We start from the raw sequence: 26,373 nt of genomic DNA on the forward strand, positions 1-26,373 counted from the left end.
CATCATCATCTCAAAGCATGCGCAGGTTCATAAAGCACATCAGGGGCCTTCAAATAACTTGAGCCGTTGCAATGGTTCTTCTCAACGCTTGTCCAGGACTTAGTTATATCTAGAATAGTCCTTCCATTGGACTAGAGAGATTGAAAGAATCAGATACTGTGAGAGTATAAAAGGATGTGAATCGACATGAATATCTCGAGCTTTAGCAGTGAACGCTTTAGCAATTAGTAGCACAACACAACAGCTTGCAAGTATATGATGTATATGATGTTGCCCACTAGGACCGCCTTGGGTTTCAGCTCGAGACTAATCAAAGATCTCATTTTGAACAACTGTTTGTGATGTTTCTCCTACCTAATAGTATCCAGTCCCACGTAAATTAGAAAAACCAGGTCCATTACTACCTACTTCATTAAGTTTACATATTTCTTCCTTCCACAGGTCCAGCCCAACAACTACAGCACATTTTATGACGATCAGAGGCAGAACTGGTCGATCATGTTTGAGTCCGAAAAGGCAGCTGCTGATTTCAGCAAACAGGTGCCAAGGAATAACTCCCACATTTGGGACACAGGGATGGGTTAGTTGAAGCCGCGGGACTTCATCCAGGCCAAATATAATACGGGCTTCTTCCCCTCACAGCTGGGCATTGCCAAATACAACAGCAGCCATTCTCCCGACTCGGTGGTGTGTCAGGATCTTATCCCTGGAGAGGGACAAGCCGTGGAAGTAGGCGACTCTCTGGAGGTGGCCTTTACTGGTTGGCTCTTCCAGAATGGCGGCCTTGGGCAGGTATTTCTCTCATTGAATACATGATCCAAGTACCCCTAATGGCTTCTGTTTAGATTTTAGCGTCCTGTTTTTCTCTCTCTTCAGATAGACTTCTTTCTTTTTTGCCAGGTGTTCGATTCAAATGTTAACAAGGACAAGTTTCTGCGCTTGAAATTGGGGTCAGGCAAAGTCATTAAGGTAGGCGGTTAAGAGACAAAAAATTAATTCTCTAGCTTCTCTTATTTTTGGCCAGTTTAGATATAAGTTACCGTATATACTCGAGTATAAGCTGAGGTTTTCAGTCTTTTTTTAAATAGTCTTTATTGAGAATTTTCATTGAAATATTATATAAAATCAAAAAAGAAGAAGAAGGAGAGAAGGAAAAAAATAGATTAAGGCTGAAACAGCCCCCCTCGGGTTATACTTGAGTCAACGTTATTTGTTATTTTACTCTGTTATTATTATTATTATTACATTTATTATTTTACCCTATTTATTATTATTATTGTGTTTACATTATTTTACTCTATTATTTTTGTTACATTTGCTATTTTACTCTATTATTATTACATATATTATGTTTTCTATTTATTATTGTTATAATTACATTTATTATTGTACTCTATTATTATTACACAAATTTATTTATTTATTTATTTACGACATTTATATGCTGCCATTCCCACCCTGAAGGGGACTCAAAGCGGCTTACAAGATATATATTACAAGATATATATATATATATATATATATATACACACACACACACACACACACACCACACACACATATCATAGTACAATATCAGTATTAAATACTGATTTATTTATTTATTATTGTTATTATTATATTTATCATTTTACTTTATTATTATTATGCATATTATTTTATTCTATTTATTATTGTTATTATTGCATTTATTTTACTCTATTATTATGCATATTATTTTATTCTATTTATTATTATTATTACATTTATTATTGTACTCTGTTATTATTACACATATTATTTTATTCTATTATTTATTTATGACATTTATATGCTGCCCTTCTCACCCCGAAGGGGACTCAAAGCGGCTTACAAGATATATGTACATATAATATATTATATTATTAGCATAGTACAATATCAGTATTAAATAATATTTATTTATTATTGTTATTATATTTATTATTTTACTCTATTATTATGAATATTATTTTATTCTATTTATTATTGTTATTATTACATTTGTTATTTTACTCTATTATTATTAAAGTAGCTGTACCCGCCATACGTTGCTGTGGCCAACCCTTCCCTCTTTCTCTCCTTCTTTCCCTCCTTCTTTCACTCCCTCTTTCCTTCCTTCCTTTCCTTCCTTTCCTTCTCTTCTTCCTTCTCTATCTCTTTTCTTCCTTCCCCCTTTTTCTTTCTCTTCCGCTGTCTCTCTTTTCTTCCTTCTCTTTCCTTCTTTCTTTCCCTCCCTCTTTCTCTACATCTTCCCCCTTCCTTCGCTTCCTCTTTCTTTTTTCTTTCTTTCCCTTTTTTTCCTTATTTCCTTCCTTCCTTCACTAACTTTCCTTTCTTCCCTTTTTTTCTTTCCCTTCCTCTTTCTCTCCTTTCTTCCTTCTCTACCTTTTTCCTTCCTTCCTTCTCCCTTTCCTTCCTTCTTTCTTTCTTTCCCTCCCTCTTTCTTTTCTTTCTTCCTTTTCTCCCCTTCCCTCCCTCTTTCTTCCCTTTTTTCTGTATTGTCATTTAGCTTTTCATCATTTAGCTTTTGGGGGCTTTCTAAGTCCCTTCTGCTGTGTTTTTTTTTTTTGTGTTTTTATGAGTGAAGGAAATACATTGGGTTGTTAGGTGTCTTGTGTCCAAATTTGGTGTCAATTCCCCCAGTGATTTTTGAGTTCTGTTAATCCCACAAACGAACATTACATTTTTATTTATATAGATTATTTTTCGCTATTTATTATTTATCGGAGAGCTTGTGTTTGGCAATTTCAAAGCTCTCTGCTTGAGCAGTGATGGCACAGTCATTAGCATAGATGAAACTCTCTCTCCCTTCTGGCAGTGGCTGATCATTTGTGGAAAAGCCTGATATATATCCATTGTGTGTTGATTTCCAAAGCCTACTTCTGCATCTCACATAGTAGGCCAGTGAAAAGAAGAGGGTTGGAGAAGGAGAACAAGGATATGAGGCAGCTTTATTCACTCTCAAAACACTCCAATAGAGTCCTCGGCATTTTCTTTGGGATACGAAATAAATATGAGTATTTTGGTTGGGTAAGTTGTGTTCTAGAACACTTGTCTTAGTTATATCTATATGGTTCTCTCCTTGCTGGCCGCCAAGGGCTGGGAAGAAGGGATGATTGGCTTGAAGAAAGGAGGACGGCGCTTCCTGGTTGTCCCTCCGGCGTTGGCTTACGGCGTTCAGGGAGTGGCCAATCGCATCCCTCCAGACTCAACCCTGGCTTTTGAGGTGGAGGTCAAACGGGTGAGTTTCCCCTTCCAAACCAGACACTGTTTCTTTTTCTTCCTGTGACGTAGATCATTCCAGTGCTTTCCTTCACCAAAACATTCTCTTACTGTTTTAGGTAAGGCTTGGGAAGGATACGGGTTCTGACGGACAGAGCCTGGGACCCAGGGATTCCCTTGCGTCTTCCCCGGCACCAAGCCCAGAAAACCCTGCAACCGATGCAACAGGGGGGCCTCCCTCCTCACTTCCTCCAAAGCCAGGGTGAGAAATCCAAGGATGTTGGGAGGTTTAAAACATTCCTGAGTCTAGAATACATGGATCCTATTATCCTGAGATTGCTTGTCCCCTTCGTGTTTAAATGTAACTTCTCTTCGTTATGCAGAGGTTGGGTGGCCATCTGTTGAAAGGGCTTTGATTGTGCATTGGACTGGATGGCCTTTGGAGTCCCTTCCAGCTCTGTGATTGTATGCAATGTATGTGCATGTTTGTGTGTTTATTTGTGTGCTTCAGCTGGTTTGTGTACGGAGATGCGGTTTTTCAAATAGTCTGGGGTCCAAACCATTTAGGGCAGCATTTCACAACCTGGGGGTCAAGGCTCTGGGGTGGTCACGAGGGAGTTTCATAGGGGTCACCAAAGACCCATCAGAAAATGTATATATCTGATGGTCTTAGGGACCCCTTTGGCAGAGAAGGCTGAAGATCTCTCTGCCTGTTCTTCTCTTCCTTTTTGGAAACACATGGCAAAATCCTCCCACCAAAGTCCCTCCTCCACTGTGATTGGTCGGCCTCTCAGCCAAGGGGAGGGCTGTTTCTGAGATTCCAAGCAGGGAAGGGAGAGCAGGCGTGCTTGGGCATGGCAGTGTGGTGTGCACATGTGGGAGAGGGAGAGCATGCGAGGCTGGAGGGAGGCTACCAGCGAGTCCTTTCAAGGCAGGAGGGTTCTGTGTGGGAAGTTTGCCCCAATTCTATCATTGGTGGGGTTCAGAATGCTCTTTGATTGTAGGTGAACTATAAATCCCAGCAACTACAACTCCCAAATGTCTGTTTTCCCCAAGCTCCACCAGTGTTCACGTTTCGGCATATTGAGTACTCGTGCCAAGTTTGGTCCAGATCCATCATTGTTTGAGTCCACAGTGCTCTTTGGATGTAGGTGAACTACAACTCCCAAACTCAAGGTCAATGCCCACCAATCTCTTCTGGTATTTTCTGTTCATTATGGGAGTTCTTTGTGCCAACTCAGGTTCACTTCCATCGTTGGTGGAGTTCAGAATACTCTTGGATTGTAGCTGAACTATAAATCCCAGCAACTACAACTCCCAAATGACAAAATCAACCTCCCCAACCCCTCCAGTATTCAAATTTGGGTGTATCGGGTATTTTGTGCCAAATTTGGTCCAGTGAATGAAAATACATCCTGCATATCAGATATTTTCATGATGATTCATAACAGTAGAAAAATGACAGTTATGAAGCAGCAACGAAAATAATGTTATAGTTGGGGGTCATCACAACACTAAGGAACTATATTAAGGGGTCGCGGCATTCAGAAGCTTGAGAACCACTGATTTAACTCTCAGGTCCCTTTTCTTTTTCAGGGACCCCCCTCTGAGAGCCAAATCGAACTCAATCAATGAACAATTAGCAGTAAGTCCGTCAATGGAGCCAGCTTTGCAAATGCAGTCAAGTGGAATCCTGAAAAATGGAGACCTCTTGGTATTAGAAGAAGGAGAATGGTGTCACTGATTTATTATCTCCAGTCGATCTTCTTCTTCTCTGTTTCCTCCCAGAATCCTGATGTGGCAAAGGCGAAGCTGATTTCGCGCATGGCGAAGATGGGGCAACCCATGCTGCCTTTCCTCCCAGGCACGGCTCCCGCTGCACTTGACTCAAGCGACTCAGAAGTAGAGGTACATTGTCTTCAATTTACTGACATTTACAATGGTCACAGGATGGCCAAGGGTTGTCCCAAAGTTTATTTGCGGTCATAGAATCCTAGAGTTGAAAGACACCTCCCGGACCATATATATTGTATGCCTTTCCTTGCTGCTTCTTTTGTTCTGTTCTGTGGGGTGCAATTATCGACTAATGCCATCCTCACCATCATTCCCTCCTTCGCAGGATCCAAACACTTCCCGTGGAACAGCCCAGCCTGCAGCCTCCTCCCCACTAAAGCCATCCCCTTCAGCAGCCCTTCCTCAGATGACAGCTCAAGGTAGGTTTCTTTTCATCGTCCACTGACCACCTTGATTAGCATTTGATGGCTTGGCAGTGCCTGGGGCAATCTTTTGTTGAGAGGTGATTAGATGTCCCTAGGTGGTCAGTTGAAACATTCACACCTACCTCCAACAGACAAGAATTCTTTGTCCCACCCTGGTCATTCCACAGATATAAACCCAACAGGCCTCACTACGTCTGAGGATGCTTGCCATAGATGCAGGCGAAATGTCAGGAGAGAATGCCTCTAGAACATGGCCATATAGCCCCAAAAATACCTACAACAACCCAGATTTTAAAATCATTTAATTTCACATTCATAATTTCAAATTCCATTTGCTCCACCATATATATTGGTACCATTTATTTACTGTCCATTTTGATTTATCTTTCCATCCTAATACTACTACTGCTTGTGCACTTTCTATTATTGCTTCTTTTATTTCCCGTTTCCTCTCTTTTCCCTAATACCGCTATTTCCTTTGTTATGACCCACTCATTTCCTAGTATTTGATTTGACTCATTTTGTATAGTCTGCCAAAAATATTGTACATATTCACATTCCCACATCATGTGCATAAAGCGCCCTTTCTGGTGGCATCCATGCCAGCACTGACTACTCCCCTTTTTATAGTAGTATGCTATAGTGTACGATACCATTTATGCAACATTTTCCTCATACTTTGATATTCCTTTCCATCCCTGTTATCTCTGCCACATTTCTCATTTCTTGTTCCGAGATTTGTAACTCCGTTTCCCACATATTATGATCAATAGTATATATACATACAATGTATTATATTATTAGCATAGCACAATATTGGTATCATATATTACTGTATTGTACTATACCACTAGGTAAAGGTAAAGGTTGTCCCCTGACATTAAGTCCAGTCGTGTCCGATTCTGGGGTGTGGTGCTCATCTCCATTTCTAAGCCGAAGAGCCAGCGTTGTCCGTAGACACCTCCAAGATCATGTGGCCAGCATGATTGCATGGAGTGCTTTAACCCACTGCGCCACCGGGGGCTCCACTATACCACTACATTGCAATATTATTAATAATATTACATGTAATATATAATATACAATTATTATATTGTATTACTATATTGTCATGCAAATTCCACACCAATGGAGAAAGTAAGAAACACTGGGATGTCTGTGGTTGAGGTGTTCTGGAACAGCTGTTCCAGGAGCTCCAATTTTATTTGCTTTGAATTAAATGTTGGTTTGCAATCCCAGGCTTGGGAGTTTGCAGCAGGGTGGCTTCCTGTTATAGTTTGCAATCATAGGGCAAGCCACCTATTATAGTTAGGATCCCTGGTCCCGCCCCTCTCTGGGTTTTTTTGGAGGGAAGGGGCCATTTTTCAGTTAGTCTCAGCAAAGGAAGTCAATGCAGAGGATGTATACAGACGTCCTCCTGTGCAAAGGCTTCGTCCCTTAAGATTTTCGGGGGAAGAACAATCTTGAGAGCCTCTAAAGATTCCCAAAGGTTCCGGGGAAACAGCCTTACAGCCCTGAGGAATTCCGGAGGGAATAACAGCTCTAACCATCAAAGCAGCTAAGTGATTACAAGCCTTTTGATAGGTCTGCTCGGCGTTGAGACGCAGTTCAGCCCAGTAGTGAATCCACATCAATAAGGTTTAGGTTCACAGCAGCCTGGGAGGAGCTAGAAAGGGGAATTTTCCTTTAAACAAGGTTTTTGAAGATGGTGCCTGTTCCCTGTGAACAAGATTGCAAGAGCCAAGAGATTGTTAAGAAAGTTTTACAATTCCTGTTTGTTCATCAATAAAAGACTGTTATATTTAATCTCAAGCCTCATAAAGACTGTTTAATAAGGAAAATTTCTCTAAAGGCTTCTTTTCGGGGCCCCTGGCTTCCCACTGGATCCAAGCCATACATCCTCTCTTAAAGGCAGTTCATTTCAGGTTCAGCGGCGACAGAACAGGAGGAAACACATGAAATCTAGGATATCTCCTATGAAAGTCTTCACTTGGGTGGAGGGCAGTGTGGTGTTGGTGGAGGACATTGGCAGGACTCTTGGACATGTTTACGGCACTCACTATAACCTGCAGTGCCATTGGAGGGGAGGGCCTTTGGTGTCTCCTGAGTAGCGGGAGCTATAGCTGTTTGTGGAGGTAGGAGCTTGTCTGTAAGTGGACACCCCAGCCACACACATACATACATATTTCCACTTTTATTATGTGTATAGATTATATCTCTTGCTTCTTTCCAGTGCCTCAGCCATCTGTCTCTGGAATCCAGGCACCCTCAGCTGCTGTGATGCCGCCGGCCCTTCAGCCTCATCCAACACTTTCTGGGACAGTTCAGAGCTTTCAGGTAGGAAACGCAATATGAAATCCACTTCCTTCCAAGCATCTTGGAATCGTAGATCTGGAAGAAGTGATCCAAGAGCCATCCAGTCCATCTCCATTTTGCCCTAAAGGAGGACACAATCCAATCCCTCCCTAGAGATGGCCATCCAGCCTACCCGCTGTTAGGAACTGTGGAAGTCCAAAACACCTCGAGCGAAGTTGGTCCATGCCTGTGATAGAGGATGTTGTCAGGATTGTGCCATTTACTCTCTCAACGGAACTGCTGTCCCCTTACTCTCCTTTTTCCTCTCCTTTCTCCTCAGCCCTATGCAGGGATGACGTATGCTGCTTACCCACAAACCTCTGCTGCAGTTTCTCAGCTCCAGCCGGTTGGGGCGATGTACCCGGCACCTTTCCAAGGTATCTTCTGGGTTGAAGCCAGATCACGCGACATGCCATTTGCTTGCTATATATCTTCGTTTGCAATTGCTTCCGATGACTTTTGCTTTCTCTTAATAATAATAATAATAATAATAATAATAATAATACTTTATTTATATACCGCTCCAAATTTGGTGTGATTTCGTTCATTGGTTCTTTTGTTTTTAAGGTACTCATTACGCACAGAGCATTTATATATATTTAGTTATAATATATGCATTATATGGTCAGAGTAGACTCCTATATGGCAGTAAAACTACTTATATGCATTATCTATATATATAAAAATGCTCTGTGCATAATGAGTACCTTAAAAACAAAAGAACCAATGAACGAAATCACACCAAATTTGGCAACAAAACGTCTCCCAACACAAGGAGTGACCATCACTCAAAAAATTATGATTTTGTTATTTGGGAGTTGTAGTTGCTGGGATTTATAGTTCACCTACAATCAAAGAGTCTTCTGAACTCCACTAATGGTGGAATTGAACCAAACTTGGCACACAGAACTCCCATGACCAACAGAAAATACTGGAAGGGTTTGGTGGGCATTGACCTTGAGTTTGGGAGTTGTAGTTCACCTACATCTAGAGAGCACTGTGGACTCAAACAATGATGAATCTGGACCAGACTTGGCACAAGCACTCAATACACCCAAATATGAACACAGATGGAGTGTAGGGGAAATAGACCTTGACATTTGGGAGTTGTAGTCACTGGGATTTATAGTTCACCTACAATCAAAGAGCATTTGAACCGCACCAATGATAGAATTGGGGCAAACTTCCCACACAGAACCCCCATGACCAACAGAAAATACTCAAGGCCATCCAGCCCAACTCCCTTCACCAGGGCAAGAAAACGTAATCAAAGCCCTCCTGACAAAGAGCCATCCAGCCATAGATATAGATAGATAGATAGATAGATAGATAGATAGATATGATTCACACACATACATAAATAGTATCATAGATTTGAAAGGGACCCTTAAAGAAAGGCAATGATATGTTGCATGTTCCAGGGTGGGCAAACCAGACAATCTCCACATCAACACTGACAAAGAAACAGCAAGAAATACTGTTTACCCACAAGTAGAAAGACATTATATATATTAGAAACCAACACTTTCTCATTACTTTATTTCCCAGACCAACAGACTGGGCCACAGCAACGTGTGGCAGGGGACAGCTAGTATATAATATATATGCATAATAATAATAATAATAATAATAATAATAATACTTTATTTATATACCGCTCCATCTCCCCGAGGGGACTCAGAGCAGTTCCCAGGTAACATCACAAAACATACAGAGTAAAAAACAACATAACCATAAGATTAACAAAACAAAATATAAGCATATATGCGCCATAACATGCATATATTAAAAGTAATCCTGCCTGTTCAAAGCAGTTTAAACATTTAAAAGGCCGGGTCAAGATTTGTGCAAGCCCCAAAATTCTAGGGGGCCCAGGAATTAAGTGCAATGCTATGGCAGGCCACAAATATATTAGGTACAGGTCTGTGGCTGTTCATTCTGAGGCCGATTAGAGGAAATGATCAGGGTAATTGGTAGGAAGAATAAGGCTGCATTCAACAATGTGTTGGGCTATGTTAGAACTGGTCATTTTCAAAGGCTTGTTGAAACCACCAGGTCTTCAAGCTCTTACGAAAGGAGGAGAGGGATGGAGCCTGTCTTATTTCCCTTGGAAGGGTGTTCCAGAGGCGGGGGGCCACCACCGAGAAGGCCCTCTCTCTCGTCCCCACCAACCACGCTTGAGACAATAGTGGGACCGAGAGGAGGGCCTCCCTGGAAGATCTTAGAGCTCGCGCCCGTTCATAGAAGGAGATGCGATCGTGGAGAGAGACGGGGCCCGAACCGTTTAGGGCTTTATAGGTTGTCTTATGTATATCCTTTTTCTGGGTCCCAGCAGCCGGGGATATAGGCTCGTTCCTGATGACGGAGTCCCGGCAGCAGAACACCGAAATCCGCCTCGCCGTGGGGAAGGTGGCTGACAAAATGGACCAGCTGGCAGCCAAGGTAATGATGAATGCTCTAGTCTTCTGGACACTGCCTTGGTTGATCAGACCGAAGGGTGCCACATCTTCTTTTAACTCAGTGTTTCTCAACTTGCCTAATGCCGCGACCCCTTAATACAGTTCCTCGTGTTGTGGTGACCCCCAACCATAACATTATTTTCGTTGCTGCTTCACAACTCTAATGTTTCTTCTGTTATGAATTATAATGTAAATATCTTATATGCAGGATGTATTTTCATTCACTGGACCAAATTTGGCACAAATACCCCATACGCCCAAATTTGAATACTGGTGGGGTTTGGGGGGAGGATTGGTTTTGTCATTTGGGAGTTGGAATTGCTGGAATCTATAATTCACTTACAATCAAAGAACATTCCGAACTCCACCAACGATGGACTTGAACCAAACTCGGCACACAGAACTCCCACGACCAACAGAAAATACTGGAAGGGTTTGGTGGGCATTGACCTTGAGTTTGGGAGTTGTAGTTCACCTACATCCTGCCTCTTGGTCCCCATTGCAGGTGGAGGAGCTTCAGAAGCACAACATGGGCCACAACCTGTTGCCGGGCATTTCGTCGGTGACCATGGAAACCGCCATGATCATGAGCAACATCCAGCGCATCATCCAGGTGAGTCAGGTTTGCCCTCGGGGTTCATTCTGGTTGGTTTCTTGAGCGAAGGGGTTAGAAGAATAGAGTCTCTTTGGTCACGTTGCCAAATCTGAAGCATTCCTATAGTTCCTGGATTTGGTTGGACTTTGGTTCCCATCACTTCACCATTTCTTCTGGAGCCCCCGGTGGCACAGTGGGTTAAAACCCTGTGCTGGCAGGACTGAAGACCGACAGGTTCCAGGTTCGAATCCGGGGAGAGCGTGGATGAGCTCCCTCTATCAGCTCCAGCTCCTCATGCGGGGACATGAGAGAAGCCTCCCACAAGGATGATAAAACATCCGGGCGTCCCCTGGGCACCCGGATGTTTGCAGACTGCCAATTCTCTCACACCAGAAGCGACTTGCAGTTTCTCAAGTCACTCCTGACACAACCAAAAAAAAAACCCCAAACTTTTCTTCTGCTTTCTGGGGAGGCTGGGTGCTATCACCCAACCATACCTGTGCAATCTTTTTTGGGGGGAAATACCCCAGAATGAAGGTCTTCTCCTGCTTCCTGTTGGTGGTGTTTCAGGAGAATGAGCGGCTCAAGCAGGAGGTCTTTGAGAAGAGCAGTCGCATCGAGGAGCAGAATGAGAAGATTGGCACATTGATTGCCCGCAATCAGAGGTGAGTGCTCACTTGCTGAGTTTCCTCCCTTTTGAGTTGGGTCTGCGACTCAACCCGAAGTCCATTGGCCAATTTCCCAGGACCAAACTTCGCACAGAGAAGCCCCATGACCAATGGAACATATTGCAGGGGTTTGTGGGAATGGACCTTGATTTTGGGAGTTGTAGTTCACCTGCATCCAGAGAACGCTGAAACCAGCCTACATCAGATCTGGACCAAACTTGGCCCACAGACCCAACATGGTCAACTGTGAATACTGGCAGGGTCTGGGGGTGATTGCCTTGGGAATCTGGGAGATGTAGTTCACCCTTATCCAGAGCACTGAACCCAGCATATGTCGGATCTGGAGCAAACTTGGCCCACAGACCCAACATGGCCAACTGTGAATATTGACAGGGTTTGAGGGTGATTGCCTTTGGAATCTGGGAGATGTAGTTCACCCTTATCCAGAGAGCACTGAACCCAGCCAATGATGGATCTGGAGAAAATTTGGCCCACAGACCCAACATGGCCAACTGTGAATATTGACAGGGTTTGGGGGTGATTGCCCTGGGAACCTAGGAGTTGTTGTTCACCCTTATCCAGAGAGCACTGAACCCAGCCAATGATGGATCTGGACCAAACTTAACATCTCAAAACAAACAATGGCTTCTTCTAAAAACCCGGGCATCGCCGGGTCCCCAAGCTAGTTGTATTGTAATTATAATGTAGTACAACCTGAGTCCAGATGGGCATAACTTCACACTCTTGGACCAGTTGCTTCTATCCCTTAACTCTCTTGCCCCATAAGCCTGTTATCTACCCATTTCCAGGTACGTGGAGCAGAGCAATCTGTTGATGGAGCAGCGCAACAACTCGCTGCAACTGAACACCGAAGAAAGGCAGGCACGGGTTTTGCACGCCGAGCAGGAGAAGGTAAATTCAGGCAATACAGACACAATGCAAAAGATTGAGAGCCAGCCCAAGATTCCCATTCTTGCATTCAAACCAGAGTTGGAAGAAGTTACTTTGATGGTATTTCAGTGTATTTAAAGAGTTTTCCAGGCCCTGGTTTCTATCCAGGATCACGGCCACCCTTTGATTTGGGATCTGAAATGTGTGGAGAACCAAAGCGCCTGGGTTTCACAATTTGTGTGCCAAACTCCTGGACTGTAGAATATTCTGTTCCTCGATGCAGGCTGCCATCTTTTCTCCTTTGCTTATTTTCCCTCTCTTTCTCCTCTTTCTTTTGCTGACGGCTGTGCCAACTTTCCTTTCCTGTCGCTGCTTTTCTCCCCAGCCCACGCTGCCACCGGAGCAACGATGGGATCAGGTGAGGCGCTCTTTTCGGACATCCAGATAAGCTGGAATCCTCTCTCTTTCGTCTTCTTACTGAATTATCCTTCCAGGCCAGAGGGGTTTGTTTCCAGGGTGCCACAAAATGCTATTGATGTAAAAAGGCAAAGGTTTTCCCCTGACATTTAGTCCATTCGTGTCCGACTCTAGGGGGTTGGTGCTCATCTCCATTTCTAAGCCGATGAGCCGGCGTTGTCCGTAGACACCTCCAAGGTCATGTGGCCAGCATGACTGCATGGAGCAGCACTATTGATGAAGTCCGTATTAATGAAATGACACAGGGCAGCAGTGGTGGTGGTTTATTTTTTTATTTATCGTGTCAGGAGCAAACCAAAACAGTTGTATTGCATTTTTAACAAACAAACAATCAAAACACAAAGTTTGCAAGCTTGTTAGTTGATTAAATCTCATTTGACCAGTATCTGGCCACTTGGAGAGCCTCTGGTGTTGCCGCAAGGAGGTCCTCCCTTGTGCATGTGGCAGGGCTCAGGTTGCATTGCAGCAGGTGGTCTGTGGTTTGCTCTTCTCCAAACTCTCATGTCGTGGATTCCACTTTGTGGCCCCATTTCTGAAGGTTGGCTCTGCATCTCGTGGTGCTAGAGCGCAGTCTGTTCAGCACCTTCCAAGTCGCCCAGTTTTCTGTGTGCCCAGGGGGGAGTCTCTCATTTGGTATCAGCCATTGATTGAGGTTCTGGGTTTGAGCCTGCCACTTTTGGACTCTTGCTTGCTGAGGTGTTCCAGCGAGTGTCTCTGTAGATCTTAGAAAACTATTTCTTGATTTAAGAAATATTTCTTAAATTTCTTGATATTCTTACTGCTTTTGACCACCACCACTTCAGAAGCGACCAGAAGTGGTAGTGGTAAAAAGCACTAAGAATATTAGATCCTGAATAGTTTGAATCTCCAGTTGGCTAAAACCTTTGATCTACACCTGCCCACTGTATTTGTCTAATATCACCAGAAAGCATAATAAAATTATTAATTATTATTATTATTATTTATCTGCCTCTCAGTTTGAGGTGGGGCATAACATAGTTTATATATATATATATATATATACACACATACATACACTCACACATACACACACACACACACACATTATTTCGTATCAAAAGCATTGCATAAATTAGTATAAAACTGATATAAATAGAAGGAGCGCAGGTGGCTAAATATCTGTTGACCAAAAACGGGCAACAGCAATGGCATTGTCTGTAGCATCCAACAATTCTTCTTCTCTGTACATGAGGCAGGACATTGCGGACAAGCATACAGATGTGGAGTTGTCTGTTCTGCTCCACAGTCACACAAGGTGTGGGATTCTTTTAGGTCATGCCATTTTGCCAGGTTGTCTTTTGATCTGGCCTCTCCGCTTCTTGAGTTTTCTGGGCTGTCTGGCTATGTTCCAGAAGCATTCTCTCCTGATGTTTCACCCACATCTATGGCAGGCATCCTAAGAGGTTGTGAGACAGGGTGAGCTCCTATCTGTCAGCTCCAGCTTCCCTTGCAGGGACATGAGAGAAGCCTCCCACAGGATGCTAAAGAATCCGGGCGCCCCCTAGGCCAATTCTCTCACACCAGAAAGTTGCTCCTGATAGGGGGAAAAAAATTACCTGCCTCTCAGTTCAAGGTGGAGTATAACATAGTCAGATACAACTGTAAAGACGCATATCAAAACATAGTTAAAATAGAAACATAAAAGCATATAATAACTATTATTATTATTGTTGTTAATAATAATTAATTATTATTTATTGCCTGCTTCTTTCAGCTCAAGGCAGGTTATAACATAGTCATATACAGCTATAAAGCTGCATACTAAAATATAGTTAAAATGCAACCATAAAATGCAACCATATAATAAATATAATAAAACTTTATTTATATACCGCTCTATCTTCCTGAGGGGGACTCAGGGCATCAGTAACTCAGTAACATCACCGAAACACATAAAGTAAACAGCATGACATAAAATTAACAAAACAACATAAGCATAAAATTATCACAGTAACACATGCATATTAAAAGTAATCCTGCCTGTTAATAACAATTAAAAAGGCCGGGCCGAGGCTAGTGCAAACTCAAAATATGAGGGGGCCGGGAATTAAGTACAGTGCTATAACAGGCTAACGGCAATAGCAGGTACGGGTCTGTGGCTGCTCATTTCCAGGGCCTATTAGCGGGATGACCGGGGTAATAGATAAAGAGTGCAAGGCCATATTCAACAATGTTTGGGCTGGACTCGAACTGGTCATTCTCAAAGGCTTGTTGAAACCACCAGGTCTTCAAGCTCTTACAAAAGCAGGGGAGGGATGGGGCCTCTCTTATTTCCCTTGGAAGGGCATTTCAGACGCAGGGGCCACCACCAAGAAGGCCCTCTCTCTCGTCCCCACTAACCGTACTTGTGACGGTGGTGGGAGTGAAAGGAGGGCCTCCCCTATTAATAATAATAGGTACGCATCTCTCCTTTTGGCTTGAAGCGAGGCACAACATAATCAAATACATCTATAAAAGGACATATTAAAATACACACATTAAAACACAAGATCAGTTGGCGTTCAGTTTCATTCAATGCTCCATTGCATGTGTCCTCAATCTGTTCTCAGTCCCTTTGAGAAAGTAAGTGCCTTGGGATTCCCTCAGTTGCTCTTTTCCTCTTCCAGGTCAAAGTTGCCGAGGAACTGGCTGCTGCTACGGCACAGATTTCCCGTCTCCAGCTGGAACTGACCGACCACCAGAAGAAGGAGATGGATCTGCGCTCCCAGCTGAACGCAGCCTTGAAAGAGTCAGAGAAGCACGGGTCGCAGATCAACCAGCTACAGGCACAGTTGGCTGGTGAGAGAAGCTAAATAAGTGGTGTTGGTGGAGGACATTGGCAGTGTTTACGGTGCTCGCTATAACCTGCAATGTCATTGGAGGGAGAGCCATTGGTGTCTCCTGAGTAGTGAGAACGAATAGCTGTTTTTTTAAAAATATATATATTTTATTGTTTCATAGTGTATGCAGAAAACAAAACAAATGAACAAAAGGAAAAAAATAAAGAAAACATACGCAAAAAATTAATAAATAAAGAAAACATACGCAAAAAATAAATAAAAAATTTACAAAAGAGTCAATATTCAGTGCTCATTAAACATATGTACAATCAGATTTGGTTGTACAATTATTTATACCTTAACATTACATAACCCTCTATCCCCCACCCGTGAACCCCACCCCCTGACCTCCGAAACCCCTCAAAACAGGATCGCATTACTAAACAACAACTACCCAAATATCTTCTTTCACTGAATCCACTTTATGGCAATCTTCAAGTTTACCTTTGTCTTCTTTTCCAAATACCCAAGTGCCAGCCTCCATTTATTTGCAAACTCTTCATTATCTCCTCCTCTGCTGCTATTTGTCAGCTTGGCCATTTGGATATAGTCTGCTAACTTATCTCTCCAATCTTTAATAGATAACTCTTTTCCTCCTTTCCAAGTTTTGGCTATTATTAGTCTTGCCGCAACAAAGCAATATTGACAAATTTCTTCATCTCCTGCACTGATCCGCATTCTAAATAATCCTAAAAGGCACATTTCCGGGTTTTTCTTAACTTTTTTGTTAATCATATTGTTTGTTTCCTTCACCACTTTTTCCCAAATTTCTTTAATTATATTACACGTTCTTTTTTCATCTCCAGCAAGTTCCTTGTCCTGTTTTCTCTATTTTAGCCATTAATTCTGGAGTAATGTTAGAGGCAATTCCTACCTTTACGTCCTTCCTAAATCTATCATGCAATTGAAAGAAGCAGAACCAATCTTTTATTCCCAATTCTTCTCTACCTTTAAGTGCCCATTGCCCTTTCTCTTTAACTAAATATTCTTCATAAGTTCTAGATTCAGTATGTGTGGCCAGTCTCTGCACAGCTTCCAGTGGATGCAACCATAAGGGGATTTTTGGCTCTATCCCCTCTTGTACCTTTTCCACGTTGCCAAAAGGCTGGCTCTTATTATATGTCTATTGAATTCTTTATTCACCCTGTCCTTTTCATCCCATAGATAGGCATGCCATCCATATCTTAGATTATGTCCTTCTAAGTTAAGCAGTTCCTTATTTTCCAGTCTGATCCAATCCTTTAGCCAACTAAAGTTGGCTGCTTCATAATAGTATCTGAGGTCTGGCAGAGCCAAGCCCCCTATGTCTTTCCTATCAATAAGGTTCCTATAAGCAATTCTGGCTTTTTTGCCTTTCCAAATGAAATTGACTAATAGCTGTTTGTGGAAGTTGGAGCTGGTCTGTGTAAGTGGACACCCCAGCCACACGCACACATACATATTTTCACTTTTATTGTGTGCATAGATTATTGAGAATTTTATTTGTAACCCGCCCTTCTCACCCCCGAGGTGAAGGTAAATAAATATTATTATAACAACAACAACAAATATATAAATAAAGTGGAAGGTAAATAAATACTATTATTATAATAATAACAAGAACAACAACCATGCCCTTTGCAGAGCTCCAGGAATTGTCGGAAGACACTAAGAGCAAATTCCAAGTGGAGAAGCAGAGCCGCAAGCAGCTGAATGGAAAGGTATCGGCTTTGGAGGAAGAGCTAACTGACCTCCGTGCGGAGAAAGAGAACCTAGAGAAGGTGAGTCCAAAATATATATATATTAAGTTTTTCCCCTATGAATTCTTTTCTTTTTCTTCCAAAGTGACATCTATAAGATGGGGAAGAAAGGAGGGCATTAGAATCGCTGCGCCGACCCTTCCGCCCTCTTTTTGTGCCCATGTTACACCATATGCATCCCTTTGGAGCAAAGAAGGCACCCTCACTCCATCCTTTGCAGTGATGTTTTGTAAATCGTGGAGGAGTCTGCCATCCTAACTTGGTTCTCTCTCATCTTTCCCCCCAATTCTGCTTCAGAATCTGTCTGAGAGGAAAAAGAAATCCTTAGCGGAAAGGCAGCAGGCCGAAGAAGAGATGGATGAGATCCGCAAATCATACCAGGAGGAGCTGGACAAACTCCGGCAGCTTCTGAAAAAGGGTCGGACGTCAACTGACCAGGCGGCTTCGGAGCAGGTGAAATAACACTGGTCTGCTCTTTCATAAGAAGACCCATCTGTATTCCTTGAGAAATCCCAAAGTGCCTGAGATAGAATCATAGTGACCCCAAGGGCCAATCCAGTCCACATTTTGCCAGGCAGGAAGACACCACCCAAGCCTTCCTTACAGATAGCCATCCTTGCTCTGTTGACAAAAACCTCCAGAGAAGGAGACTCTGAACTCCAAGGCAGGAGCACCTTCCATTCTCGAAGAGCTCTTACCTACAGGAAGTTCTTCCTAACGTTGAGATGGAATCTTGTTTTTTTTTCTCTGCAGCTTTAATCCACTGCTCCATTATGTTCTAGTCCCGTGATGGTGAACCTATGACACGTGTGTCAGCACTGACACGCATGGCTATTTTTGATGACACGCGGCCACATGTGGCCGCATACATAGAAGTACACCTTATAAGAACCAATCTAATTCCATCCTTAAATTTGTAAAAGGCTCTACAAATTTAACATCTGCACGTTTGAGCATTGTTCACTCCATAACTCAACATGGAATATACATTTTTCTTATTTAATCTATAAATATTGCAAAATTATAGGGTTTTTTTCTCGAAGTTGACACCCCACCCAAGTTATGCTCAGGTTTTTGGCAAACTTTGACACACCAAGCTCAAAAGGTTGCCCATCAATGTCTCGTCACTGGAACATCAGAAAAGAAATCCCGCTCAAACACTTGCAAATCAGGCTTGCTAATTGCACCCTTCACACTTGGTTAATAGACATTGGTTCTTTCTCCCACCCTAGACATTATTCCACAGATATATATACTTGCTTTACCACCATCAGATCCTCTGAAGATGCCAGCCACAGTTGCAGAACACATTGACCAAACAGCCCGGAAACCACACAATGCCCCAGGCCGTGAAAGCCTTCGACAATACAAAAAATTAATGGATCTTTTCGCTTTTGTGTCTCTCTGGGGGGAAATGGAAGATGGCCTCGATGCAGGCGGAGCTGGAGTTGCAGTGGGAAGCCAAATGCGAGCGCCTGCTCAGCGCTGCCAAAGAGCAACATGTGCGGCAGTATCAGGAAGTGTGCGAACAGCGCGACGCTCAGCAGGAGATGGTCTCCCAGTTGGAAGAGAAGGTAAGAGGCCCTTTCTTCTCTCCAGAGACCTAAGCTGAAACCTGGAAGCATTACACATGGGTTAGAAAACTCAGCTTTGTCTTTCGCTCTAGATCTCCCAGCTCAAAGCAACCCGGAGTTTGGAGGATGAGAAACTGTCGACTTTGCAAGAGCAAGTGGAACAGCTAGAATCTGTAAAAGCCAAGGTCAGTGGGATTGCCCTTCTCATCTCCTACGAAATAGGTCTTGCTAGAACATTGGGCTCTTTTGTCAGGCCCTCCTTTCTCTCACCATCTTGTCCTTCCTTCCTTCTGTCTTTCCTTCCTCCTTCCCTCTCTCTCTTCCTTCCTTCCTTCCCTCTTCCTCCCTCCCTCCCCCCTTCCTTCTCTTCCATCCTTTAGTCCTTCCTTCCCTCTTTCACCTCTCCTTCCTTCTCTCTCTTTCTCCTTCTTCCCTCCCTCCCTTTTGTCTTTCCTCCCTCCTTCCATTCCCTTCCGTCCTTCCTTCTTTCCATCCTTCTCTTCCTCCTTTTCTTAGTTCCTTTTCTCTTTCCTTCCTCGTTGCTTCCTTGCCTCCTTCTTTCCCTTTCATCCTTTCTTCCCTCCCTCCTTCTCTCTCTCTTTCCCCTCCCTCTCTTCCCTTTTGTCTTACCTTCCTTCTCTCTTTCCTCCCTTCCTCCATGCCCTTCCACCCTTCCATCCATCCTTCTCTTCCTCTTTTTCTTCCCTCTTTCCTCCCTCCTTCCTTCTCTCTCTTTCTCCTTCCTACCTTCCTTCCTCCCTTTTTCTCTTTCCTTCCTTCTCTCTTTTCTTCCTCCTTCCCTTCCTCCCTTCCTTCTTTACCTCCCTTTTTTCTCCCTCCCTCCCTCCTTCCTTCCCTTCCATTCTTTCATCCTTCCTTCCTTCCCTCTTTCCTCCCTCCCTCCTTCCCTCTTTCTCCTTCCTTCCTTCCTTCCTTCCTTCCTTCCTTCTCCCTTTCCTCCCTCCCTCCATTCCCTTCCATCCTTCCCTCCCTTCCTTCTCTTTTTCCTTCCGCCTTTTCTCCTGGGGGATGTTTAGGTGGGAGAAGAGAAGGTAGAGAGGGAACATGAGAACCATGTTTCAAGATGTCAAAGGGTGTCCCATTGAGGAGGAGGAAGAGGGAAGGGGAAAACCAACTTTCTGCTGCTCTAGAGACCAGGGCACAAGGGAGCAATAGGTTCCCATGGAAGGGAAAGAGATTCAACTGAAAAGATTAGGAAGAACTTCCTGGAGAGTGGACAAGACTGTCTCTGAGTGTGGTGGAGTCTCCTTCTCTGGAGGCTTTTCCACAGAGGCTGTCTTATCAGGAGTGCTTTGATTGTCAGGGGGTTGGACTAGATGGCCCTTGGGGTCTCTTCCAGCTCTAGGATTCTATATCAGGAGTAGGTCTAATAGATGCTCTTTTTCTCTCTCACTCACCATCTCATCCTGACCAAGGCCAACCCTTTTGCGATCCAAACATTTCCTGTCTTTCCTTCACTTTCTGCCTCTAAAAGAGGAGAGAAAGAGAAGGGCAGGGAGGGGGCTTGGAAAGAACCTCCTGGCCCACCCACCCCACTCCAGCCCACCATGTGGCCCCCAAGTCAAAAGGTTTGTCCATGCCTCATGTAGATGATCTTTAGAGGTCCCTTCCAAATCTAGGATTCTATAATTTTGTTATCCGCTCCTCCTCACAGCTTGAGGTAGGTCACAACACATTTCAAGCGCATGCATTGTCATACAGTACGATGGGATGCACATGTTAAAGCACATTTCCATAAGATGCACATATTAAAATGCATGTAAGGGTTTTATCTGGGAGTTTGAATGACTTCATAAACCTTCCAGCCAGAAGTGTATCATCTGGAGACCTTCTCATACTAACTACCTTTATTTTTGTCTGCATCCGCTGCCTGCAAACCAGTATTTGGCCCTCCAGTCCCAAATAGCACCTCTGAAAGCCCGCTATGAAGAGCGAATCCAGGCGCTTGAGAAGGGGGCTGGCCGCCAATCACCTGCCGGCTCTGCCGAAGAGGTGAGTCCCTTTCTGCACTTTCAGGAATATTTTCATTTATTTATTTATTTATTTATTTGCGGCACTTATATGCCGCCCTCCTCACCCCGAAGGGGACTCAGAGCAGCTTACAAGGTATATATACATACAATATATTATATTATTAGCACAGTACAATATCAGTATTATATATTACTATATTGCACTATACCATTACATTGTAATATTTACATGTAATGTAAATATATAATTATAATTATTGTATGATTATTACTAGTATTATATTGTATTACATTATAATATTATAAATATTATATGTATATACAATATACTATACTAGCCATCCCCTGCCATGCGTTGTTGTGGCCCACTCTGGTGGTTATGGGGGTTCTGTGTGGGAGGTTTGGTCCAATTCTATCGTCGGTGGGGTTCAGAATGCTCTGTGATTCTAGGTGAACTGTAAATCCCAGCAACTCCCAAATGTCAAGATTCTATTTTCCCCAAACTCCACCAGTGGTCACATTTAGGCATATTGAGCATTTGTGTAGAGTTTGGTCCAGATCCATCATTGTTTGTGTCCGCTGTATTCTGTGGATGTAGGTGAACTACAACTCCCAAACTCAACATCAATGCCCACCAAACCCTTCTTGTGTTTTTTTTTTTTTTTTTTTTTGGTCATGGGTGTCCTGTGTCCCAATTTTGATTTGATTCCATCATTGATTGAGTTCAGAATGCTCTTTGATTGTAGGTGTACTATAAATCCCAGCAACTACAACTCCCAAATGACAAAATCAATTTTTTTGAGTGAAGGACATAGATTGGGTTGTTAGGTATCTTGTGTCCAAATTTGGTGTCAATTCACCCAGTGGTTTTTGAGTTCTGTTAATCTCACAAACGAACATTACATTTTTATTTATATAGATTATATTATTAGTAAAGACAAGATGGAACTGTCTTCTGCTCCCCTCTGTCTTCACTCTGAATAGAGCCAGGGAAGGGTCCTGACACTTGTCTTGAGGCAGAAAGGGTCTCGGTGAATGTTGTAACCCTCCAGAGTTGGCAATGCTACTCATGGCGTACAGGAGCCATAATCCAATAATATCAGAATACCAAAACATTTTCTATCCTGTTAGCCCATAATAATAATAATAATAATAATAATAATAATAATAATAATAATTTATATTCTGCTCTATCTCCTTGAGGAGACTCAGACCAAATTACAAGATACACAGATAGGCAAACATTCAATACCTTTAATACAGTTGTATGTCACTTGTATGATTGTGTCGGATGTTCACGTTGATGTTCATGATGTGAATGGGAATGGCGTTCCTGAAGATGGGCCTGGGGATGACGACTTGCTTGGGCCTGAGTTAAGTTCAGAAGAGATGCCTGAGTTGTTTCAGAAAGATTCCCAAGGCCACATTCCCGAGAGAGACCTCTCACCACTTTTCTCAGAGCAACTGCCTGAAAATGATGCTGAGATTGGTTTGCCAGGTTTAGAGGTTAATGAGGGCGAAGACAGTGAAACCATGGACAGAAAGCGAAATTTTAGTAAACAGAGGCAGAACTTTCAGAGACTGAAGTGATCACTTTGTCTAAAACAAAAGGAAGATAACAAACTGTTATCTAGTGGGAAGGGCATGAAGAATGCTTTCTTCTCGGTTTTGGGTTCTGGAAAAGCTTTATAATGATTCATGGGAGTAAATTGCTTCAGTTGAGGCAATGTTGTTATTTTATCACGGTCTTGGTTTCAAATGCTCTGAGTTTCATGTACCAACTTTTTACCTATGGGATTTTCCTGCTGTTTTGTTCCATGGTTTCAAGTGCCTCATTCCATGGATTTCGGTGCATTCTTTGATCTTGTTTCCCTTTGAAGCTGATGGACTATTTTGGATATTGAACTTTAACTGTTTTGCTACTTTTTACTCCTTTGCCTACACATTTTCTACAATAAACTGCTTGCTAATATTACCAAGCTGGTGTGGTGTTTAAAGTCAGAGGTGTTCCTGCTCTGGTGTATGACAACAGTGGAATAACAATGACATACATGTAACAAAGCTTTCCCCTTTCATCTCCAGCGTTCTGGAGGCAGGGCTTAACTCTGGCCATGAGAAGGAGCTCTTTTTCGATTTCCAGGCCAGTCTTGTTGGCATGACTGCACAGGCACCTTTATTACCTTCCCACCAAAGCAGTACTTTCACAGCCCATTGCTGTGTCAGTATTCCTCTTTACCACGTGACCATCTTCTCTACAGGTGAAGAAGATCATGAATGGGGTGTTCCAATCCCTGCGGAGCGAATTCGAGTTGGAGGAGTCCTATACCGGCAGAGAGGTTCTTGGCATTGTCATGAACACCATCAAGGTAAAGAAATGTTGTCATCTTTGTGCATGCTGAGCAGATTAACCCCATTTGCTTACAGTTTATTCTCCTGTTCGTACAGTTTATTCTCGACAGTCCCAGAAGGGGAAAAGAGAAGTTGCTAAGCACTCTGGGAATCTCAGCCAGCTATGGCTTGTGTACTTCTAAATGTCTTCTAAGTATCTTCCTTAGCCATAAGTCCTGAAGTTTGGTTTTGGATTAGCATAACAAGGGAATGCGTAGTTAAGTGGTGCACCAGTTTGAATGTTGGACTTAGAATTCTGCTGACTTTGGATAAGTGACACTGTCTCAGTCTCCCTCGATGGATTGTCACCTTGTCGTGGTCTTTGAGGACATCAGCAGCAGACTGTGTAAACCTAGGCCAAGAAAGCCCTAAGAGAGGTTTGTCATTAGACAGAATCTCTTTCAAGGCGCAGAGCAACAACTCCTTTTTGTCCTTTTTTCTCCATTCCAGACCATAACTTTGCAGCTCTTAGAGAGACAAGAGGAGAAGGATGAGTCTAGTGGTGAAGAAGAAGGGCAGGATCCCGTAACGTCAAGCCGAGCCGTGCTCCAGAGCGATACTCCTCATGACTCAACGGCAGGAGAATCTTCCATGCCTCCAAGTGATAGTCCTTTGCCAGACAACAGCCAAGCCAGAGTGACATCTTCAGCCTTGGAAACACATGATGAGCAGCCTCCGTTGCCTTTGGATCCAACCATAACATCTTCTCTGAGCCTGGATGTCACTGAGAGAAAGGAAGAGGAGAAGGCAAGCAACTCAGTGGACACCGAGGATAAAACTAACACAATAGACACTGCCATTGCTTTTCCAGAGCTTCCAAAGGCAGAAGCTGAGGAGAAACTACCTACGATAGTCCAGGATGGAGGAGAAGAGAGTTGTCCAGATATTCCAAGCCAGAAGCCCCTTACCTTTGCTCCTCCTCCATCCAGCAAACCAGACTCAGCCAGAGAGGAGCAAACGTCAGTATCCGGTCCAACCCAAGTGGATTCCAGGTGAGTATAAGCAAGGATACTATGCCTGTAGCTCAGAGTTAATCACCCTCCATGAGTTGGGAACCACATTGTATACCTGTATGTCCTTGAAGGTCATTCCCATCAGCCCTAGCTAATGGTGAGACATGCAAGTAGCAAATGGTTCAACACCAGAATTCATTCCTGCCTTTCAGCTTTATTTTTTGGTTATTTATTTATGTATTTCCAGTATGACTGGGTTATTTGAAAAAGTCATTTTTTTAATTATACCAAATGCATAAGTTTGTGGGTGAACTACAACTCACATCATTTAAAAAGGCCACTTTTTCCATCAGCCCACTTTGGTTGGGATTCAGTGTTTACTTTTAAGCTTTTTTTGGTATTTATATTTGAATTATTGTATGTTTACTTTTAAGCTTTTTTGTTGTATTTCTATTTGAATTACTTCTAAACTTGTTATTGTATTTATATTCGAATTATTATCTCATGTTTATTATTGTATGTTTAAATTCATATGTTAATTGTTTAAATTCATATGTTATGTTTATTATTATACGTGTAATGCGGCATTGAATGCCATGGATTGTAAGCCACCCTGAGTCCCCCGCTGGGGTGAGAAGGGTGGGGTATAAATGTAGTATAATAATATAATATAATCATCATCATCATCATCATCATCATCATCATCATGCCAGGTTAACCCCCAGAAACTCCATCAGTGCTTAAAGTTTGTTATGTTGGGCAAACTTGCTCTAGATGCACTCTTTGGCTGTAATGTGAACTACAACTCCCATTATGGGGAGTCAGTCCCCACAAATCCCTCCAGTAGGTTGAGTTCATCATGAGGGTTCTGTGTGCCAAATTTGGTACAGGTCCATCATCAGTGGTGATCACAGTTTCCCTGGTTGTGGGTGAACTCCAACTCCCATAAAGGAAGGTCAGTTCCCCCTAAATTCCCCCAGTAATAAAATTTCAGCATATCAGGTCTGTGTGCCAAGTTTGGTCCAAATCCATCGGTGTTTGGGTTCACCGAGCTCTCGTGATGTAGGTGAACTACAATTCCCCCAAATCAAGGTGAATTTTCCCCAAAAACCTCCAGTCTTTTTTGCTGGTAATGGGTTCTCTGTGAGCTGAGTTTGGTCCAATTCCATCTTTGGTGGAGTTCAGAGTGCTCACTGATTGCAGGTGAACTATACATCCCAGTGCCGACAACTACAAAATGTCCAGGCCACGACAAAATAAAAAATAAAATTAGAGTAAAATAAAAATAAAATAGTAAAAATTCACACAGTCCAGAAACGCTAGTCAAAGATGAAGAAAAATGAGAGAAAGATTCATAGCTACTGCAATGGCGGCGGATGAAAGGATCTGAGGCAGTAGCCCCTCCCACTGGCTATATATACTCTCAAGGGGAGAGTGGGCGGGGCTACCACCTAAAAGTGTCTAGTAAGTTTTCTGTAAGATTCTGAACTGTCTGCGCAGGAAATACCATATGTGCGATTCACAGGGACAACGATGGGGAACCAAAATGTCCAGACCAATACCCCTTCAAACCCACCAGTATTCAAATGTGGACATATCGGGCATGCATGCCAAGTATGGTCCAGACCCATCATTGTTTGGTTTCATAGTGCACTCTGGATATAGGGGAACTACAACTCTTATAAACCCTTCCAAAGACCATCAGTATTTTTTGCTTGTCATGGGGGTTCTGTGTGCCAAGTTAGTTCCAGGTCCATCATTGGCAGAGTTCTTAGAGTGGAGGTGAACTATACCTCCCAGTCCTTACAACTCCTGTAAATCATGGTATATTCTCCGCAAACCTCTCTAGTATGTTCAGTTGCTGATCAATTCCTCTGTTTGCTTGTGTGCCATAGAAAAGAATAGGAAAAGGTTATGGGAGAGGCAGTGGATGGGGTCATGCAAATTCCACAACAATGGAGAGAGTCAGAAACACTGGGATGTCTGTGGTGGAGGAAAA

General features: G+C 43.0%; 1 protein-coding gene across 4 annotated transcripts in view; it reads left to right on the forward strand.

Moving 5' to 3' along the window:
- The window catches only part of FKBP15 (FKBP prolyl isomerase family member 15), a 42,539-nt gene that overhangs the window by 13,299 nt on the left and 2,867 nt on the right, over window positions 1–26,373 (forward strand). For 2 of the 4 annotated variants that reach the window (XM_060757446.2, XM_060757450.2), the window contains 23 exons: window positions 442–540; window positions 643–792; window positions 901–969; window positions 3,098–3,241; window positions 3,342–3,484; window positions 4,819–4,867; window positions 5,011–5,130; window positions 5,342–5,435; window positions 7,675–7,778; window positions 8,077–8,173; window positions 10,129–10,238; window positions 10,761–10,868; window positions 11,421–11,515; window positions 12,328–12,430; window positions 12,795–12,827; window positions 15,514–15,685; window positions 17,350–17,486; window positions 17,763–17,918; window positions 18,887–19,039; window positions 19,132–19,224; window positions 20,942–21,052; window positions 23,292–23,399; window positions 23,872–24,413. In XM_060757446.2, the coding sequence (XP_060613429.2) occupies window positions 442–540; window positions 643–792; window positions 901–969; window positions 3,098–3,241; window positions 3,342–3,484; window positions 4,819–4,867; window positions 5,011–5,130; window positions 5,342–5,435; window positions 7,675–7,778; window positions 8,077–8,173; window positions 10,129–10,238; window positions 10,761–10,868; window positions 11,421–11,515; window positions 12,328–12,430; window positions 12,795–12,827; window positions 15,514–15,685; window positions 17,350–17,486; window positions 17,763–17,918; window positions 18,887–19,039; window positions 19,132–19,224; window positions 20,942–21,052; window positions 23,292–23,399; window positions 23,872–24,413 (2,990 nt within the window). The remainder of the gene's footprint in view (window positions 1–441; window positions 541–642; window positions 793–900; window positions 970–3,097; window positions 3,242–3,341; window positions 3,485–4,818; window positions 4,868–5,010; window positions 5,131–5,341; window positions 5,436–7,674; window positions 7,779–8,076; window positions 8,174–10,128; window positions 10,239–10,760; window positions 10,869–11,420; window positions 11,516–12,327; window positions 12,431–12,794; window positions 12,828–15,513; window positions 15,686–17,349; window positions 17,487–17,762; window positions 17,919–18,886; window positions 19,040–19,131; window positions 19,225–20,941; window positions 21,053–23,291; window positions 23,400–23,871; window positions 24,414–26,373) is intronic. The other 2 variants (XM_060757447.2, XM_060757449.2) reach the window with 2 other exon arrangements.

Source organism: Anolis sagrei, chromosome 11, assembly GCF_037176765.1.
Source record: "Anolis sagrei isolate rAnoSag1 chromosome 11, rAnoSag1.mat, whole genome shotgun sequence".
Classification (NCBI taxonomy): domain Eukaryota; kingdom Metazoa; phylum Chordata; class Lepidosauria; order Squamata; family Dactyloidae; genus Anolis; species Anolis sagrei.